Raw genomic sequence first — 19,919 nt, 5'->3', positions numbered from 1 at the left:
GGTGAAGAGAGCGCTAGGATTTGATTCTTTCATAACAAAACTCAGATAACTTCTATGCCTTGAGACAACAGTTTTATCAAAAATTTAGTCGTCCCAATTTATTTAAACAGTTTCTTCTTGATAATGTTCCTTTCTCAATTCATGTTGATCTCTTCCTTGCTCATCTCTCAGATGATATAGAACTTTCATGCTTGGTGAGCAACTATTTTCTTGGTCTTGGTTTTATGTAAGTTAAGTGAGTGTTTCCTGAGTTGTAAAAGAGATTAAATAATCCTATTAACAAGGAAATAAAAGGATTAAAAGGATTGGTTTAAATCAGATTATGTAGTGAATTCTACTAGATTATGTAGTAAGGATTATTTTATTTTCAGGGTTGGTCACCATCTTTAGTTAAAAATAATAACCATAAGTGCAAGTTCTAAGAGCAGAGATGACTTATATCATACTTTACACAACAGTGTATGTAAATTGCTTCTGTTATTTTAAAGTTCTGATGGTGATTCATGAATTAGAGAGTTTTGGTGCTCTGGTCCACATTTCCTGGGCTAGGATCCTACCTCTGCCCTTTCTCATGTTACTTGTTTATCTTCAAACTTCCTGTCTTTCACCTTCCTTATCTCTAGGTCATACAGTTAAGGTAGATTAAATGAGAAAGTGCATATTCTAGTAATACTTGCTACCTAATAAAGTCTTAATGAATGATTTTTTGAATGATTTTATTTTTATACTTGCTTTTTACAGGAAGACCATCCAATTCAAAAGAATAGGCTATATGTAAGAAAAAGATATTCCACATATCTTACACTGATGTATTTTGTATTTAAATGAAATAAATGTAGTCATTTTAAAATGCTTTAGCCGAATTGCATTTCTGAGCTAAGAAGTGGAACACTGGTAGATAATACTGAAGATGTTTAGTTCTTGCCACTCAGGCAATTTGGAGGATTGAAATTTATTTTCACAACAGTCCTTTCTTTATTAAACATGGAAAAAACATCAACAATCACCTGTTTGACTAGGGCAAGGATCCATAAACTGTGGGTAGCCAACCAGATCACAATTGTCCTATACTTTTCAATGGCCCCTGACCTCAGAAGGAATCTTTAGAAACTTTTACCTTATTAACTTAATGACAGGAAATACCTCTTTTGAAACCCAACTGCAAACTTATGCTCTCATTGCAATGAAGTGTTACATAAATCTAACTAATATGCATGTACTACAAAATAAATTGTCAATTGTTATGCTTTAATTTCATTTATAGAATTTTCCTATGAATGTGTTTTCTCATATGATAAGACTACAGAATACCTGCAGTTGCTTCTGGTAGCCTGAAAAGATTGCCATTCCTATTCTAAGACATGAATTTGACTATGAAAAATGCCATTTTCACCATGACATACTTTGAACCTAATTTTTCCAACAGTGCTCATAAAGCAACTTTGTTAATCTGGGTGACTTGTATCTAAGACAGGTAACATTTAGCTTTGGGTTTTAAAATATTGATTTTTTTTTTTAAGTTTTCATTTAACAAGAGAGATTTAGCTTTGTAATATTACCCTACATGAGGAAGGTCAGCACTTTTCAGATTAGCATAAGATTACCGCAGGAGGCAGGAAGGATCCCTGCCTCTCCTGGCTAACACAGAAAGGTTTGTGCCTTTTCTGAACATGCAAGAGATGTGATTAACCAAGTAGGGCCAAAGACTAAGAAACTTAAAGCTATCTGCACCATTGTGTCTCAGTTTCCGTAGAAAAACCTTGAAAATTCACTATACCTTCACGAAACTACTAAAACTTCTGCTGTATATTCACCCTTGGGATTTTAAATGTCAGGGTGTTTTTTAACCTGAATCTTTGGATATTTAATCTCTCTCTGTCTCTCTGTCTCTCTGTCTCTCTCTGTCTCTCCGTCTCTGTCTCTCTCTGTCTCTGTCTCTGTCTCTGTCTCTCTCTGTCTCTCTCTGTCTCTCTCTCCTTCTCTCCCTCTATACCTCTCCCCTCCCCTCCTTCTCTCTCAGCAGGGTTTCTCTGTGTAGCCCTGGCTGTTTTAAAAATCACTCTGTAGACTAGGCTAACCTTGAACTCAGGGACCCACCTGTCTCTGTTCCAAGTGCTGGGATTAAAGGCAAGGTGCGCTGACACACCTGATTTACTTGAAGTATCTTTTCTTTCATTGTAATTTTTTTCATTTTTCTTTGTTGTTGTTGTTATTGTTGTTGTTCTTGCTCAACTATTTTTAGTTTATTTTTTAAATTTATTTTTAATTTGTTCACTTTACATCCTAATTGTAGCCCCCTCCCTCATTGCTTCCTAGTTCCACCATACCTCATTCATCTCTCATCCGCCCCGACCCCACCTCCGTGCCAGTCCTCAGAAAGAGGGAACCCATCAACCTGTGGGCATCAGAGTCCATGTCAGAAGTAGCTCCTACTCCCCTTATTCTGGGACCCACAAGGAAACTGCTGCCTAGCTAAGACATCTGAGCAGAGGGTCTAGGTCCTCACCGTGCATGGTGGTCCTTGGTTGGTGCACTAGTCTCTTCAGCAGCATCCTTCTCCTCTACCTGGGTTTGTTGGCTCCTTGTGGTGCTCCTGTCCCCTCCAGATCCTTCTATTCCTCAACTATTCCATAAGACTCCCTTGTGCTCTATCCCGAAGTAGCTATGAGTCTCAGCACCCACCTTGATCCCCTGTTCAGTGGAGTCGTTCAGAGGACCTCTATGGTAGGCTCCCTTCCTGTTCCTTCTCTTCAACTGCTTCCAGCATCTATTCGATTTGGCCTTCTGAATAAGAATTAAGCATTCTCTCCAGGGTCCTCCTTGTTATTTTTGCTCAACTATTTTACCACACCTTTCTGCAGTCAATTTTTATGTAATATTAGTGTGTGTGTGTGTGTGTGTGTGTGTGTGTGTGTGTGTGTGTGTGTGCGCACGCGCTATACCTCAAGTGTGAAGAACAGAATAATTTTGTGGGACTGGCTGTCTCTTTCCAGAAAAAAAAAATCAAGTTTAAGGTTTCAAGTTTACACAGCAAATGCATTTGCCTCTTGATCTATCTCCTGGGCCCCTGCCTATACATTTTTTTTTTTTACTTTACATCTAGACTTAGTCATAAAAATTCTACTCATATCATAGAAATTGAGAGACAGAGTGGTAGAACAAATCTGTAGAATGGATTTGGCATCAAACTAGAATTCTGACTTCTTTCTGTATAAATGTTAACAATTTAATGGGTGCCTGTGAGTGTCAGCTTTCTCCATCGTAAGTCAGAATTAAGAAAAACATCTTTAATTCATATCAGTATTGTGAAATTGGAAAAAGTAGATATGTACAAGGTGGTCAGCCCAGTGTTTGGACAGAAACACCTCTCAGTAGAGCTACATTATTGTGAAAACTAGTTTTCTCCCAACATTACAGATGAAGCAGTTGAAATCACAAAATCCAAGTGGCATATCTGAAGTTCCCTAAGGATCCCTACGTAGCTCACACATTTGAGTTTAGGTCTCTGCCTTTCAATTTAACTGCACAAGCAGTAAGCTGTTTTCTTACGTTAGTGGGAAAACAATTTCCCTATTCAAAATAAGGTGATATGTAAACATCAGGAAATTAATTACTTCCATTTCTACTCATTGGTTCATAGAACCCTAAGTCTGAGGAGAGCCTCATCACTCGAGTGTGACTTGTTAACTTATTCCTAAGAAGACAACCTCTGGTCCAGCCCCTCCCAAGGCTCAACTAAAATTAAATAAATAAGTAGATAAATAATAAAAATAAAAATACTACAAGAACTGGATGTAGTGGCACATACCCTTAATCCTTAGAACTTGAAAGCAGAGGCAGGTGGATCTCTGTGAGTTCAACTACATGGTAACATCTTGTCTCAACAAGGCAAAATAAATCCCACACATGTCGGGCATTGTGGCGCATGCCTTTAGTCCCAGCACTCAGGAGGCAGAGGCAGGTGGATCTCTGTGAGTTCTAGGCAAGCCTGGTCTACAAAGGGAGTCTAGGACAGTCAAGGGTACACAGAGAAACCCTGTCTCAAAAACCCAAATAAACAAATAAATAAATAAATCCCATACATACATATAAACTATAAGACCATAGGACTTGTTCATAGCGTTAGATATCTATTCTTCTAGTACAAATATTTCAGAGAGTTTTATGTATTAATATTAATAAGATAAGAGAGTTATGACATAACCATTCATTTAATAAGTACCCAATTACTCGAAGCTCGGGCTGTTTTGTATTATCTTAGTCTTCACAAGAATCCTGAAAACTAGGAGCCACTATTCTCACTATAGGTACCAATAAGTAGGATGAATATATAAATATAATGTTAATATTATATAATTAGTTGAGGCATTAAAATTAAGGATGGTTGCTACCAAGCTCTTTCCAATTCTAAAGGCCATGTCCCTAGAAAATGAAATGAAACTCATCTGTGGTTTCTGTGGGGCTGGAGATGAAAATATTTTGGTGCCCTCTAGAGGTGATCAGGGATGTGCACCTGTCAAACCCTTGGGGATGAGAGCGTGAAGGCCGCTTGCCAAGAACTATCTATCACTCTTGCCTTTTCCTTTTCTATGCTTAGATGACTCAGATGCTATGCTAGCATAGCTCCAGATCAGGCACTCTTGAACTTTAGCAAACATCAGAATCAGTTTTAGGGCTTGTTAGTGTGCAGACTTCTGACCTCCCAGCCTCTACCTTTCATTCTGAGTCTTCGCACTGGCATCCTCCGTTTGCACTTCCAACTACAGGTTCTGGAGGTTCTAAGGCTGCTCATGAAGAGCCCACATTCTGAGAAGCCCCGCTACTTAGAACCACCTCGAGACAGAAGCTCTTGGCATAAACAGCTTAGGTTTCAAGACAATTGCGATGCTTCGAACTAGAGCTCTCCATCACACTCTGAGAGATCCACAGAGCTTACAGAATGAGGGGATGGCTTCCTTTAGGAGGTGTTTTCTTTCTCAAAGTATTAGAGAGTCCCTGAACTTGAGAGTTTCAGGGGATATGCTCATTTGAGTGAGAGAAGGGACTGGTGCTGGCAATGGGGGGGATTCAAGTCATAGCCACCATTCTGCATTTGATGCTCCAGGCCCTCACAGAAGAACAACACCATCTGGGGTTAGGTAGGAAAATATCAAGTGCTCAGAGCCATACTCCATCAAATAGCTTGGCAGTGAGTAAGCACGAGGCAAACGTCAGTCCAGTCACAATCTACCTGGTACTTGAGTTTCATATTCGTATTTCCAATAAAAATACTGTGAGAAAACAGAAAATTAAGATCGTTTTACAGCGATAGCAAATAGCAGGACCAAGCAAGTTAAGAATTGTTCTACAGAGTTTTACAAAGTTGATCAAAGTAATTAGTACCGCTTATCTTTGTTAAAAGATAGCTAGAGCTTCACTACTGTTTACCTCTTTTTGTAAGTTTGTTTTCCTTATTGTTCTTTCCCATATGCCCCAACATCAGTAAGCTTTGATCTGACAAGGTATTTTTTTTAACTGTATTTTTAAGTATTTAAATTATTCCTACAGTCTTTCACCAATGGGATTTCCTCTTGAAATAGTAGGAAACTCAAGTGCTGACTGTAGTGGATTCCACAACTTAATCCAGGTCAGGATTTATGGAGACCTCGTGTGGTGACAAGAGGCACCACAGAGGTCTTTCTTATGGCTGGCAGCAACAATCAAAGAGAACCTCGGGACTCATTTGGGAGCAACAAAATCTAGGAAGAACTAAACCTTGAAAGTTACTGTTTGGGATGCATGTAAAGTCTTTAACAAACATCCTGCAGGAGTACTGTAAAAAGGATGTCTTTTTTTTTTTTAATGAAAAACTTTGTCATTCTGGTTTGTTTCTTAATTGCAAGTTGTTTATACACAAAAAACTTCACTAACTAAAAACATCAAGAATTATTTAAAACTGTCTTTTTTTTCTTGAAGAAATTCATTGGTTATGTCTTCTTCTGTTCTTCTGTAATCTTTTTCATTTAATTATAAATGTTTCCATAGGCACATTTTGTGTGTTATTCATCCTCCTCTTGATTTTATGTGAATGTGAAGGAGAGAGAGAGAGAGAGAGAGAGAGAGAGAGAGAGAGAGAGAGAGAGAGAGTCAAATCTGAACTCATGTGGTGCATCTAATTCTAGTGATATTATTTATGAATATTTTAAACATAGATTCTTGTTACAATGCACAGAGAACAATGAACCACACGTAGTGGATAAATGTACCCAAGATTTATCTTGCTACGGAAGCATCAAAATTGTGACAGTAAATGAATTAGTGTATCTGAAAACATGCCTTTATCACATAATTTATGATTATAAAGAAAACTCACTGGCTGGGGGAAGCCTTCTTTAGTGACAATTTGTTTTACAAGCGACATGCATTCTGTGTTTCAAGTAATAAGGAAATGTGACTATGGCTTCTCTTTCTCCTCCAGGAAGTTAGTTATGTAACAGACCTTTAGCTAAAAATCTAGAAGGGCAAATGATCGCATGAATGTCAAATGTTCTGGAGTCTTTAAAAGAATGGCTCCATACAAATAAATGACACTCGAATGAATACTTCCAAGAGTTCCAAGTCAGTGCATGAGGGGATGTCTTTGGAAATATCCTCTGAAGAGGTTTTGGGTCTCGGAGGCACGCAAAATGACCTGAAAAATAAATAAATATCCTGAAATTTTCAAATAGGCAAAATTAAAGACGTTTGAAGAATTTAGGGTTTCACGTTATTGAAATAAGACATTTATCAGGGAACCTACTAAGTAAAAGGTAAATTATTGAATGACAAAAATGCTAAAGGGATCTGGACAGAGCTTGTGGTCAAGGGGTGGCAGATGTTATACGAACGATACTTTGCTACAAAACTGACTTCATGGTAGGGGCTTTCACAAATTTCCCCCCAAAAGACTTTCAAAGTGGAACGTGACTAGAGGCAAAGAAGATGAGGGAGTTATAAACCAAGTGGAGAAGCTGACTCATTTAGATGTTATTTCAAACCTATAGTGGCACTGGTTTCTGCTGAGAGAGCGGCAGAGGGTGACTACTGCCAGACATCACACTGAGGAGACAAGAAGAAACAAGAAACTAGGAAATTCACTTTCAAAACAATGCGGGGGTGGGGGTGGGGGGTATCCAGAAAGGCACTGAAGTAAGGGAAGCCTTCTAGCATAACGAGTGTTACTAGGATTGATTCCCCTTCCCTTTGCCTCCTAAGGGAGTAAAAACCACAGGGACACATTCAACCCCTTGGCGTTGTAGGGTACAAACACAACCCAACCCCTTAGCGTGTTGTTTCCAAGTAAGTGACTAAAAAGAAAGGGTTACCGGAAGAGGGTGGCTTATGGATGGGGAAGGCAAGGGAGAAGATTGAAAAACAGGATTTCCAACTTGCTCAAACTCCGAACTTTTAAGCTTCCCAAAATGAACGTGTGCGTGAATGAGTACGTGCGTGCGTGCGTGTGTGTGTGTGTGTGTGTGTGTGTGTGTGTTGTGTGTGTATGAGAGAGTGAGAGAGAGAGAGAGAGAGAGAGAGAGAATGCGCGCGCGCAGGCAGATTTATTTCAGTAGAATTTTTTTTTTGTTTTGTTTTAATTTAAAATCATAATCTTGCTGTCTCTCTCGCCGCGTTGAGAGCCCAGAGCCCTTTAGGATCGCGCCTCAAAAAGCTGCAGCAGAAGGCACTGCCTTCACCGTGTATTTACGAGCTGCGTTCAAAGACGCCCTTCTCCTCATTCTCCCTTTGGGAACCTCGGTCTCCCGGCTCGGGTCGGGGTCATCTCTGAGGCTAAGGAGTTGCGTGGCGGGGACCCCGGAATCTCCTTCCAACCGCAAACTTTGCCCCAGCGTAGGAGTCTCGGCGCGAGCAGGGGCGCACGGGCACGCGCGCCGCCGCCGCCTCCACCCGGCGCTGGCTGCTTGGGCCTCACCTCTCCCCGGCGAGGTGCGGGCTTTCCGCGCGCGGCCAGGGGGCGGGGCGGGGCTCGCGGGGGCGGAGCCAAGGGTGGGGGCTCTGGCTTCTATATAAAGCCGGGGCGGCCGCGTTTTAACTTCGGACTTGGGCATATTTATTTGCGGAGCGCCTGGACGGCGGAGGTTGGAGGAGGCGGCGGCTGTGGCTGCTGCAGACGGTGGTTTAAAAAAAGGAGGAGGAGGCGGCGGCGGCGGCGAGGGATGGGAGCGCCCAGGCTTCGGGGCGCAGGCCAGAGCTGCCGAGCTTTCCTGGGGCTGCGAGAGTACTGAGGAGAAAGGGGAACGTCCCGGGGGCCCACAGGCGACTCCTGAGGCGCCGGCTGGGGTCTTTTTGTTTGGCTGTGCTCAGCGCCCTGCAGCTAAAGCGGACAACTCCAGTTACAACAACAACCCACCTTCCAGCAGCCGGGCGAGACTTAGGCTGCCGCGTCCGTCCTATTGTTTAGACACTTGCCTAGGGCTCTGGAGCGCCAGTCCCCGCTCTGTCTCCGCCTTCCTTCTCCCTCCACCTTCCTCTCAGAAACCGCGGGCGCCGAAAGCCTCCCTGAGAAGAGAAGGGACTAGAAGCCAAGCGCTCCCTGGGCTGCGGTCGCCGAGTCAGGTGCAGCGTCCGGGGCCAAGCGGCATCTCAACGTCCGCGGCTGGACTCCTTCCGTGACAGTGGGAGACCGGATCCAACGTCTGAGGAAACTTCCTGCACTTTGAGGTTGAGGACCCACTTGTTTGGGCAGCCTGAGGGGTGGCTGAGAGGCTGCGCACATCAGGACACTGCTGTTGTTTCTTCTACCTGTGCCGTCAGGTGTGTGCGGCGGAGCTGCAGCGTATCCCGGAGACCAGAGTGGCTGACAGGAGCGCGCACACTCTACTGTCATTTGGCTGTCTCTTGGGGTCCACCAGGGGGGTAGATCCCATCCTCCTGCCAACCACCTAGTCATTCGTCAGGACGTAGCTAACAGTACTAGCATCGCGGACACCTGGCCTTTGCTTTGCTCCTCCTGACTTGCCCCAGCTAGTATCCACTCAGTCTTCTAGGAGCTCTCCTACTCAACTTGGTTTACTGGATTTTTTTTTTTTTCTGCAGGGGTGCGGACTAGTGGATATCCCTGCAAAGCTGCAGCGGTCCGACTGCCCTTTTGTCTCTGTGTGACCTCAGGGGCAGGCCCTGGTGCAGAGCGTCGCCAAGGACGCCGGGAGGGAGGCGGGATTGCCAAGATATCCTCCGGTGCATGTGTGTGTGTGTGTGTGTGTGCAAGCCATCCTTGGCTGTCGAGAGGCAGCGAAGACCGGTTGGGGCTGCTGCTGTGCCGCAGGAGTGGAGAGGCCCTGTGAGCTGAGCCCTGCACCCCGCAGCACCGCCCGGCACCCCCAGGGCTGCGTGAAGACCCTGCGTGCCCCTATGCGCGCCATGCCCAGTCTTTCCGAGGGCTTTGCTTTGGACCTGCAAGGCCTTTACGCCTTCTAGCTTCCCGGGGACCCACTTTAATCAGGGTCACCATTTCTAGGAAAGTCTCCTCCTCAGCCTTCTACTCTTCTCATTGGAATCAGATTTGCTAGAGGGTGCATGGGATCAAAAGTCCTCCCTTGTCCTCAAGCAACCGACCTCAGCATCTTCGCGGTCGCTGCTCTTTAACCGCCAAGTTGAAGACGCGCTCTGTCCTCACTGCTGGTTTGGGGTCTACTCGCAGCCTGAGCCGGGCCTATTGAGATTCAGGACCTGAAGTTGCCCGCGGATCTTCCGCTCTACTGGAAAAGCGCGAAGAGCAGAGGAAAAGCGTGTGCTTCTGTCAGCTTTACTGCCTTATATCACAGTTCCATATTACTGTGTGTGCATCTCCCCAGTACTGTGGGCTGCCAGCCCAGCGCCAGTCACAGGGCCTCGGACACTGCCCAGTTCTCACGCCACAGAGAGCGAAAGAGAAGTCCTTCAAAGCAAGGAGCCCGTTGGGGAAGATGAGTGGCATTGGCTGGCAAACACTGTTCCTATCGCTGGGGTTAGTGTTGTCGATCTTGAACAAGGTGGCGCCTCAGGCGTGCCCGGCCCAGTGTTCCTGTTCTGGCAGCACGGTGGACTGTCATGGGCTGGCACTGCGCAGCGTGCCCAGGAATATTCCCCGCAACACCGAGAGACTGTGAGTATGGGGGCGCTTTGCCCTCCCCAGTTCTCCCTCACTCCCCATCGAGGTAGCACAGCCCCAAGCATCCAGCCTGGAAGTTCACGTGTGGTAGAAACCTGTTCCTGGTGCAGCCCTCAGAGGCTCTCCAGCGCACACAACGTGGGGTAGGGCTCTCCGGAAAGGCGAAAGACCGGAGGGCACTAAACGGGGAGGAGCCTTTGCCAAGAAGGGGCGGGTCGCTGGGAGCTATGCTTGGTCCCTTTTTCCTATACCCCTCTCGCCCTCGCAACTGCTTGGGCACTGTGGACCAGTTCTTTCTGGCTGGGGAAGAGAGGCGCCTAAGACTAGAATCCAAGGATGCCTGGGGCGAGAGAGGTGTGACCGTGTTTCCCAGACTCTGCAAAAAAAGGAGTCACCTTGGGGTTGCAAACACTCTCGGGTCATTTCAGGACCTTTGTTGGGGCGGAAGAGGTGACTGGTTTTTCAAAGAGAGAGAGAGAGAGAGAGAGAGAGAGAGAGAGAGAGAGAGAGAGAGAGAGAGAGGGAAAGAAACAGAGAAACAGAAGCTTTCTCTCACTGGCTTTGTGTACCTTTCTAAGTACTGGGAGAGGGGGCATGGAGTCTTGGGTGCCAGGGGGATCATATTATTGTCAACGAAGGATGAGTGCCCCAAGACAGCAACACTCCTCAACACTCAATTGGCATCATCTCCCTGCCGCGACTTTCTAAAGCCCCTCTCATTAACAAGGAGGAGGCAGCAACAGTAATGGTCCTTAAGTGACTCCACTGAGCCGGAGACTTCAGAAAGGACGGTGTCCCAGGGTTTAAGTAAAGTTAGCATTGCCTTTTTTCATCTGGAACCCACTGCGCCGAGTCCAACTGCTCTGGTGACCCTGTGGCCTGAGCTGCCCCTTCCAGTTCTCCCCGCTGCGGCTCTGTGCACCCCCTCCCCCGGGGGCACTGTTCTAGCAGTCTGTGAGCTCCTTCACGTGGTGGCAGCCGCTCTGCCTGCCCCTCTCTTCGCGCTCTGTCGCCCGCAGACATCCCCGCCTCCCTGTCTGCGCGGAGTCTTTAATGAAGAAATAAACGCAGACCTGGGAATGACGGCCCACGCGCTCCTGGTGGGGCACTTCCCGAGTTAGGGAAGCGAATCCCTGAGGCCACTCTCTTTGTGAATCACAACCCTCAACCACGCGCCGGTCCCAGCCCGAGGGATGCGCCGGGCTCTCCTGCTTGCGCACGGGTCCGAGCAGGCGGGATGATTTGGGCTAGAGTAGCGTGGGCGATTGCGCACAGACTCTCGTTCTTTGCTAGGACAGCGTTTAGCCCTCAGAGAACAGAGCCCCTAGGGCAGCATTTCTGCACTCAAAGTCATCAGGGCCAATGCTTGCCCTCCCTTTTATCCAACCCTCGTCCCCTCTGTTTGAAGGCCCAAGTCCAGGACTTTCTTCTTTTGGAAAGGTTTGCCAACCCCAGTTCTACTGAGACTGTCCCCCTGCTTGTTTCTTTAAAGCCTTGCTTTCTAGCTAATTGGACCTTTTAGTGGGTGTCTCATCCCTTAATGTGCTGCTGCGGTTAGGGGTCGCAAGAGATAACAAATAGCCCTTAAAATGTTCTCACAACTTTACAAAGAATTCGGAAAGGTACACTGGGGAGAAAGAGGAGAGAGCAATGAGGAATTCTGATTTAGCTTTCGTCATTCCATGCCCTGCAGGACAGTGTAAACACTAACTTGTCAGAACGCTGGCTTTCCAGAACTGGCAGTGGAGTGCCCAGTGGTTAGGAAAAAAATCCTTTATTAGAAATCTGTGGAGTTTTCAGGAAACCGCATACTCAGTGCTGGTTTCTAAAATTCTATCATTAGCCAAGTAAACAGTTTTAAATACAGATTTCTGCACAAAGTTTGGAAGTCCAAAGTAAGAGAGCTTCCAGAAAGGAAAACAGTGAGGTCTCCCCCAAAGGCTAGTTTTATTGTGAAAGAATGAAGCCATGCAAATTTAGTTGTTGACCAGAAAAGAAAGCTGTGACTGAAGTAAAAAGTGATGCTTGAAATGGAACAAACAGGTCAAGGCCAAATCCTACCTCCATTATTGTCCCCACTGGTGGCTTAAACTAAAGTCACAGAGGGGGTCGGGAATGGGGCAGAAGCTGCAATAAAGAGTTCAGCTTCCCCAGGGACCTAGGATTGTGGGGAAGTGAAGCCTTTGACGTACTTCACTCTCCCTCACATACCCTTTTCTTTGCCTCAGGAATTTTGGCTAAATTATTACCTCCAGAGCGTTCTGATTTTTAAAAAATTCTCCCTGAATAGTATGAGAAATTTTTTCATTAAACTTCCTGAAAGAAACTTCTTGGGGGATGTGCTAAAAATAAGAACAAAACTGCAGACTAGCTCAGTAAATAAATATCCACATTCCTATGGAAACCCAAATCACACACAGGCCACAAAAGCACAACAAGAGCCACGGTTATTGATGACATCATCACTCCATTTTCTTGTCATATGTCAGCAAGAATTTGGTAAACAAGAGACATTTATGAACTATTATTTCAAAGGCCTTTTTTCTCTTTTCTCTCCAGTTCACTTTTTAAGCCACACTAATTGAATTAAGTTTCTTTTTTTCCAAAGCTCTAACATGTTTAAAGCTTTACTTTGACCAAATCTGATAGAAATTAAAAAAAAGAAACTTTATTTTTTATTTTTGCTTGTCTCTTAGGGATCTGAATGGAAATAACATCACAAGGATCACGAAGACAGATTTTGCTGGTCTCAGGCACCTCAGAGTTCTGTAAGTGTGTTCTTCCTCTGAGTCTTCATTTTGTTTTTAAGATGGCATACTTAGTGATAATTGTATTTGTAGCTTTTAAAACTTTTCTGAAGACAGAATCAAAAAAAAAAAAGGGGCTTAAGGTCTTGCATTTCTTTTGTGTTCTCTTGAACAGCTTTTGATGAAATGTGTGCCTTTAAGAGTGGATGTGGGATGAGGATACGGCAGAGAGACTCTCAGATCTTTGCTTTACTCTACTCTAAAGGCCTTACACATAAAAGAGTGGAAGCATTGCTTTTACAGTATGAGTAAATAACGGAAGAAATCTAATATGTTGAGGACTTAAAAATTAGCTTGGATGGCTTCAGTAGATTGCTTTCTCTTAGTATTGAAGTAGAAGTGTCCCAACTTCTTCTCTGCAAAGAAAATGTAGAGGAAGAATTAGTACTGAAATTATGCAATCCATCTTTCCACAGTTTTTGGTGGGGTGTTTATGTATCAAAAATATTGATCTCAAGTTGAGTTACGTTCCATATATTTTGTAGCTTTGTAACTAGTATAAATTGTTACAGTATAATTATTGCAGTATTTAGTGGGTTAAATTAGCTGTGGGTTATCCACTAGTTGAGGGTGGTCAATATTATGTAAAATTGTGTTACCCCGCAGGTTTGTAAATATTTATACCCATTGGCCATATATTTTTGACTACTATCCATACAATGCTAAGTTTTAAGGATGTAGTTTGGTCCTTATGCCGTTTTCCAATTGCTGATGAGCATCCATAAGTCAGAATTAAACTATGCTTGAGCTGAGCTACTGAACCTCTTAGTTAGGGACACAGGTGAAATCGGTGGGGGAAAAAAACAACAAAAAACAAAACAAAGCAAAAAACAAATGAGTTTTAGAAGCTGTGGTGCAATAGTTCCCATTTTTGCCTTATGTTGGAGATTAAGGTTCAGATTTTACTTTCCATTAGTAATTGCTGTGAGAAGCTTCTTTCATATTTTTAAAAATAAACACTTTGTGGTATGGAAGCTCCCCCCTGTGAGTTCTTTCACCTGCTTTGTTTACTGAATTTGTGGGTGACTCTCAATTCTGAGCAAAATATAATTGGAAAATGAGAGTGGCTCTGCAGGTTTACAGCTGCTGAGGTGCAGCCTCCTCAGATGGCAACTTTAAGAAGCATGTTCCGCTTTGCCTTTCAGTCAGCTCATGGAGAACAAGATCAGCACCATCGAGAGGGGAGCATTCCAGGATCTGAAGGAGCTGGAGAGACTGTGAGTATTTTCAGTTCCAAGCCCATGACAACATGTCTGTATGTTTAAAAGCACTTGAATGTCAAGGATTATGTCTTCAGTTTCATGGCTTAGCTTTTAAAGTTTAAGAAGAAAGGGCACACATAAGTGGTTTTCTAAAGTAAAAGCAGGGTCCCTGGGATAAGAATATGAACTTGTATTAAAGCATAAAAGTTCAGGGCTTTCCTGAGATGCTTACTGCCCTTGACTGTCATTGCGTTATGCTAAAATAGATATATGTATTTGTATCTTTTACCTGAGGTTTCTGCAGATAGAAAAGCTGGTAATATTATTTGAACTTCATTTTATCTGTACTTTATAAAAAGAGAGGCTTGGCTAAGAATCTTGTAAATGACCATGCTGTTACTGTGTGCTGTTTTTGCGTGTTGATACTTTAGGATTTTTTAAAAAATGGTTGTTGTGCATGATTTTTCCCCTGATAGTTAACACTTGCAGTGAACATTGATAATAATGGCTACTTCCAATTAAACTACTTATGTTTAATTGGTTTATAATAACTTCTAAAATATTACTACTGAGAAAAATAAACTAAAGGTTATAAAGTTAGGGATGAGTCATCCTTCACCACTGACATTTATTCTATGAACTTTAAGTATAGATTTTGCTGTTTAAGGATTATTATTTTTAGATGTAAAAATCTTATGGATATATGTATTACTTGACTTCTATTGTGTTCACAGAATATATATTATTTAGACTATATATACATGCACATATACACACATGACGAAATTTGTACCTAAAACCAGAGAAATTATAGAACTTGTAATATGAAATATGATTAACAGGCCTAATAAGTCTCAATGATTCAAGTTCAGTATGTTTTATTTTTAGGTCAGAAAAAAAGATGTGTTAAAAGCACTAATAATTGTTTTAATAAGTTTTCATGCCTGCCCTAATAGTCACTTTAGTAAAAATAAAGTTGATATATCTATCTAAATATGCTGTTATTTAGATTTATTGCATCCAAGGACAAAAGTTAATTTTCTGTCATTGTTTAGAGGTACAAAATTGGCTTGTAATTTTGTGATCTATTTGTAACCATGCAGACTGTGCTTTTATGGCCTCAACTAACACATGGACATTTCTACTTTATTTTGCTATAAAAGTCTGTCTATTACAAATATTGCAGTATAGTGAATGTCACTGTGGAATAATATATACATTAATTTAGCTACACTGAGATACCTTTTGAGGAAGTAAAAGCAAGTTAAATGTGTATTTGAGTTCATACCCAGCTTCTTATATCCATAGCCTATCTTGAATAGATAAAAACCTGGTGGAAGTGCCCATTCCTCACTACTTCATAGATATATGTCTACAGTTGATATACTTAGTGAGTAACTCACGAAGATATTTCACACCACATATTTTAAAATGTATTAGTACTTAAATATTCACTGGAACACTAGAAGTTTTGCTGAGAGTGTCTTCTAATCATACCAGGGATGTACTACTAACTTAGCTCTGAAATTACATTTAAATAGAAATATTTCTCACATCACTTTCTGCAGCTCGCATTCATTTGTATTGCAATTTCAAATCTTTAGGAACATAAAAATAATGCACAGTTTTTCACATTTTTAAAGGCACTTCAGAATTTCATTTGAAATAAATTAGCTCTTCCTAAAAATCCTGAAGATGGCATATAATCAGAAATTTGATTAGAGTTGTAAGTAGATACTTAAAAAAAAAAACTTTTACTTCCCTTAGGAATGTCACTTCATCTCAGAACAATTTTCTACTCTACAAAGACTAGGTCAGATGTTGCAGAGTGGGAGGAGGGCTTGCAATTTTTGAATGAAAACTAATATATATGCAGGACTTCTTTAAATCACCCCAGCTGTTGGCTGAGAGCAAATATTTCATATTTGTGAGGAAAAGCTGAGAAAATTCCATTTGTTTACAACTGCCAAGTCCATCTGATGGAAGTGCATTGTTATCTGACAGCCAATTCATCTCCTTGGAACTCTGGAATTCTAAGCCATTTCTTAGGAACATTGTGGATACACTTTTCAAATATTTATTTTTAAATATATTAAATACTAAGGCAGTTTTACTAAGAAATGCATTCAACACTATTGTGAAAAAAACTACTTTAAATTTTGTTCAGTTTATTTTTTAAACAATGAAAATAGAAAAAACTCACCTTATTTTGTGAATTCCATATTCAAATTATTATACTTTATAGCGTCTATCCTTATTTTATGTAGAATCATTAGTTTCACACGAATCACATGCTTTCTTACAAAACATCAAGGGGCAATGAAGAAACAGAAAAATAATCAACTGATTAATGATAAACCATCATTAATAGTTGTATAATCTACATGATTGTTAATAAGTTGAATGCAGAATTTCAAATTAAACTCCAAATTGTGAAAAGATACATTAGAATCAGTTTGTGGTACAGTAGTCTTTCACCTAGAAAGTACGATTTCAGTTTTTTTCTTTGTATGTAACAGAAAACAAATAATACAAAACCCATCAACTTTATCTGCGTACAATTTATGGTTCTAAATTGTTTTCATTTTAAAGTGATACAATAATTGCATTTGTAAATGTGGAAGTACTTTGTGAAAACATCAGAGTTAGACATTTTTCATAATGTTGATGAGCTTTTAACTTAAGAGAGGACAGATCTGAAAACAGTGGATAATATCTATACCTTTTTATGTACTCAGTTTTTAATAAGTAAAAAAACAAGATCACTTGAACTTAACTTTAATTAACATTATGAGATTAGAAAGGCACACTTGTAAATCAAAGCACTATAAGTACAAAAGAAAGATATTTTTTCACTTATTTAAAGAGATGTGTTTAAAACAATGTCAGTCAAAATGGTATGATGCCCTTCCTTTCTCCTTCCTATTGGCCTCCTCCCTTTATGCTTTCTTTCTTGTTAAACCCTTTGTCTCCTCCTCCTCCTCCTCCTCCTTCCCTTTCAAGCAATCCCCTTTTGCTATTGTGGAGAAAGCAGAATCCAGTGATGAAGATTTCACCAGCATGTGGTTATGAATCACTGTGAATAGGATAGGTTTTAATGGAGCTTGAACCCCAGGAGCACGTGTCACTTCCTGTTGGGACAGTTGCTGCCCAACTCCCAGGCCTGACATATGCAGTGCGAGGGTGTCTGGAATGCTTTGTCTCGTCACTAGTACTGTTTATCTCGGGGGTGGGGGGTGGGGTGGGGTAGGGATCATGGAGACTACTCGTCATGCACATTGCAACACAATAGCTTCCTGTTGTTTAATAAGAAAGTTATAGGGAAATCTAATGAAGTAATTTTACCAGCTGATTCACTCGAAATCAATTAAGCAAAACCCAAAGTATATAAAAGTAAATTGCGGCAGAAAGATAGGGTACTTGAAGTATGCTTTTTCTTATCCTTCACAGACTACTGAATAGCTCTGCCGTTCTCTGTAATTCAAGGCATACAATGTCCTACATCGTTTTCTTCAAATCACATTGCAACACAGAAAATTCCACAGGCTGCTGAAACGTGTGCTGCCCACTGGCAATCTGTGGGTAGCTACGGTCAGGCTGTACTCCCTGAGTTCTTCTCTCTGGCTTTTTCTGGCTGCCTGGGAGGACATTGATATTCGACTAGTAAAATCAGCTCCTCCCATTTTGAAAACTCCCTCATAGCATGAGTGGAACATTATTGGACATTTTTATATAATGATAGTTTAAAATGAAATATGTCTGTTCAGCTTATGTTCGTGGTGGAGCAGCAGCCAGGAGTAGAAAACCACGGCTCACTGTGGACATCACAAGTACCAAATACTCATCATTACAATAGCTACAGAAGTGGCAAGAGGTGCTTTGCATGTGTAGACAGTTTTAGAGCGCTGGCTGTGTAATGCTGTTTCAGGCTCTGCCGATGGCAGGACAGGACAGAGACAGAAAAACAGAGAAGAGCTAGGATGAATGAATGGCCTAGCTGCGCCTGGTTTTAGGCACCTGTTAATACCCTCTGCTGGATCACCTGTGAGAGTTACTCATCAGCTGTGCTGCTCATTGCTTGTCTAGCCACATGGAAGCTCAGATCCATTCTAAAACCAGGAACATTAGACAGGAAAGACTTTCGCAGATGCTGATTTTTCAGTTCTCTTGTGAGATCTTGATCATACAGCTTCCTCTTTAAAACCTTCAGTTTCCTTGACTTCAAAATAGGGACCGTTATTAAGGGATGTCTCTTCCATGAGCACTGCAACTGTCTGCTTTTTAGACAGATACTCCATTCAAACACTCTTCGTTTTATTATCTTCATATTATCTTCATATTTCAGTCCTAGTGACTTTGCCACTGGATAGCTTGCTTGAAAGAAAAATATCCTTAAAAACACCGTGATGTAGCAATGTGAGCAATCCCAGAAAATAAGTCTGATAACTTAAGTATCTTGAAGTTTCCACCAAGTGCATAATCATAAAACTTATCACCCTTTAATTTATAAATTTAGATGCCTTTAGGATAAAGGCCCCATTTGAACAAACACTGTATTTCCAGAACAATTACTTAAAAGATATGTTTTCCTCTAATATGGTATTAAATTCATCCTCTTGACATGACCATACGATTTATAAACAAGTGGCAATGAGGCTGGGAGCTGTGGCATAGAGACTGTGTTGAGGGTTGTAACACAGGAGTTCAGGCATAGAAAATCCTGTAGAACAGGTCTGAAGGATAGCAGTGTTGATTCCCTGTTTGTAAGGGCTGTAGAGGACCCCCTTTTCCCACTAATCCTGCAAGCTTATATGCAACCTAACACATACGTACTTCTTCTTGTAAAGAAATCTCAAAATGCTAATCTCCGTGGCAAAGAATCCAAGTTCATCTCAAGGGACTCTTCTCTGGTATCTTACACCTTGGTTTAAAGTCCCTGTTGTTAGCACATATTTTACATATTTTTTCTTAAAGAAATACATCAGAGATTGACTATAATAAAGTTAAATGTGCAAAGCAATTGATAGTTGTTAAATACCTTGATTCCAAGGCATTTCTAAGCAGTATGGACAATTTTAATTTGTGTTTGCTGAGTGTATTCTTAGGAGGCTTTTTATGAGAGGGTGTTGTTACAAGTTTAGTGGGACATTCACTGCAATGTGTTTTTATGGGCACTGAAGTCAAATTGTGGTGAGAAGACTCGCTTGACACTGTGGACGATTTTATAAATTCCGAGGCAGCAAAGGCTGTTTATTTTTCCCACATCTGTTTTGGGCTCATCCTTTGTGGCAGTGTTTGCTGGATGCTGTTTCCTTTATGCTTCTTCTGAAATGAGGAGTTTAGTTTGCACTGTTTCAATGTGTTTGTGGAAGCCGTGGATGTCAAATATTTCACATTTAGTTCTGTCTTTCATTGCTTTCAGATACCTTTCCGCTTGAATTAGGCCTTCCAGAGAGCATTTCACAGGCTCACATAGGAGGGGGGGCTTTTTTTTCTTCTTCGTGGGCTTCACAAGCATTGTCTTATTTTCAAAACAAGTTAACAGCTGCTGGACTGCAGGGGACATTAATAATAATGGAATCTTGGGGACAAAGAGGCTGACTTCAAGTTATAGGTGTTGGAATGTCATTTTAAAGGCTTTTTATAAAACTTTTGCCTTTCCTCTTTATAGTATCCATCCACCCTGGAATCAGAAAGACTGCTCTAGAACAGAACTTCTGGACATTACTGTAGACTGTGCTGATAATGGTACTCGTGTGGGCTATCTAGCCATCCCTGCTGTGTGGT

General features: G+C 41.9%; 1 protein-coding gene across 2 annotated transcripts in view; it reads left to right on the top strand.

Moving 5' to 3' along the window:
- Positions 1 to 8,051: 8,051 nt before the first annotated feature.
- The window catches only part of SLIT2 (slit guidance ligand 2), a 339,504-nt gene continuing 327,636 nt past the window's right edge, over positions 8,052 to 19,919 (top strand). For both annotated transcript variants that reach the window (XM_084798055.1, XM_084798054.1), the window contains exons 1-3: positions 8,052 to 10,117; positions 12,820 to 12,891; positions 14,076 to 14,147. In XM_084798055.1, coding sequence (XP_084654181.1) covers positions 9,939 to 10,117; positions 12,820 to 12,891; positions 14,076 to 14,147 — 323 coding nt within the window. In that variant the 5' untranslated portion in view covers positions 8,052 to 9,938. The remainder of the gene's footprint in view (positions 10,118 to 12,819; positions 12,892 to 14,075; positions 14,148 to 19,919) is intronic.

Source organism: Acomys minous (genome assembly GCF_964271855.1).
Source record: "Acomys minous genome assembly, chromosome: 10".
NCBI lineage: Eukaryota > Metazoa > Chordata > Mammalia > Rodentia > Muridae > Acomys > Acomys minous.
This window is presented reverse-complemented; position numbering and strand designations above follow the sequence as displayed.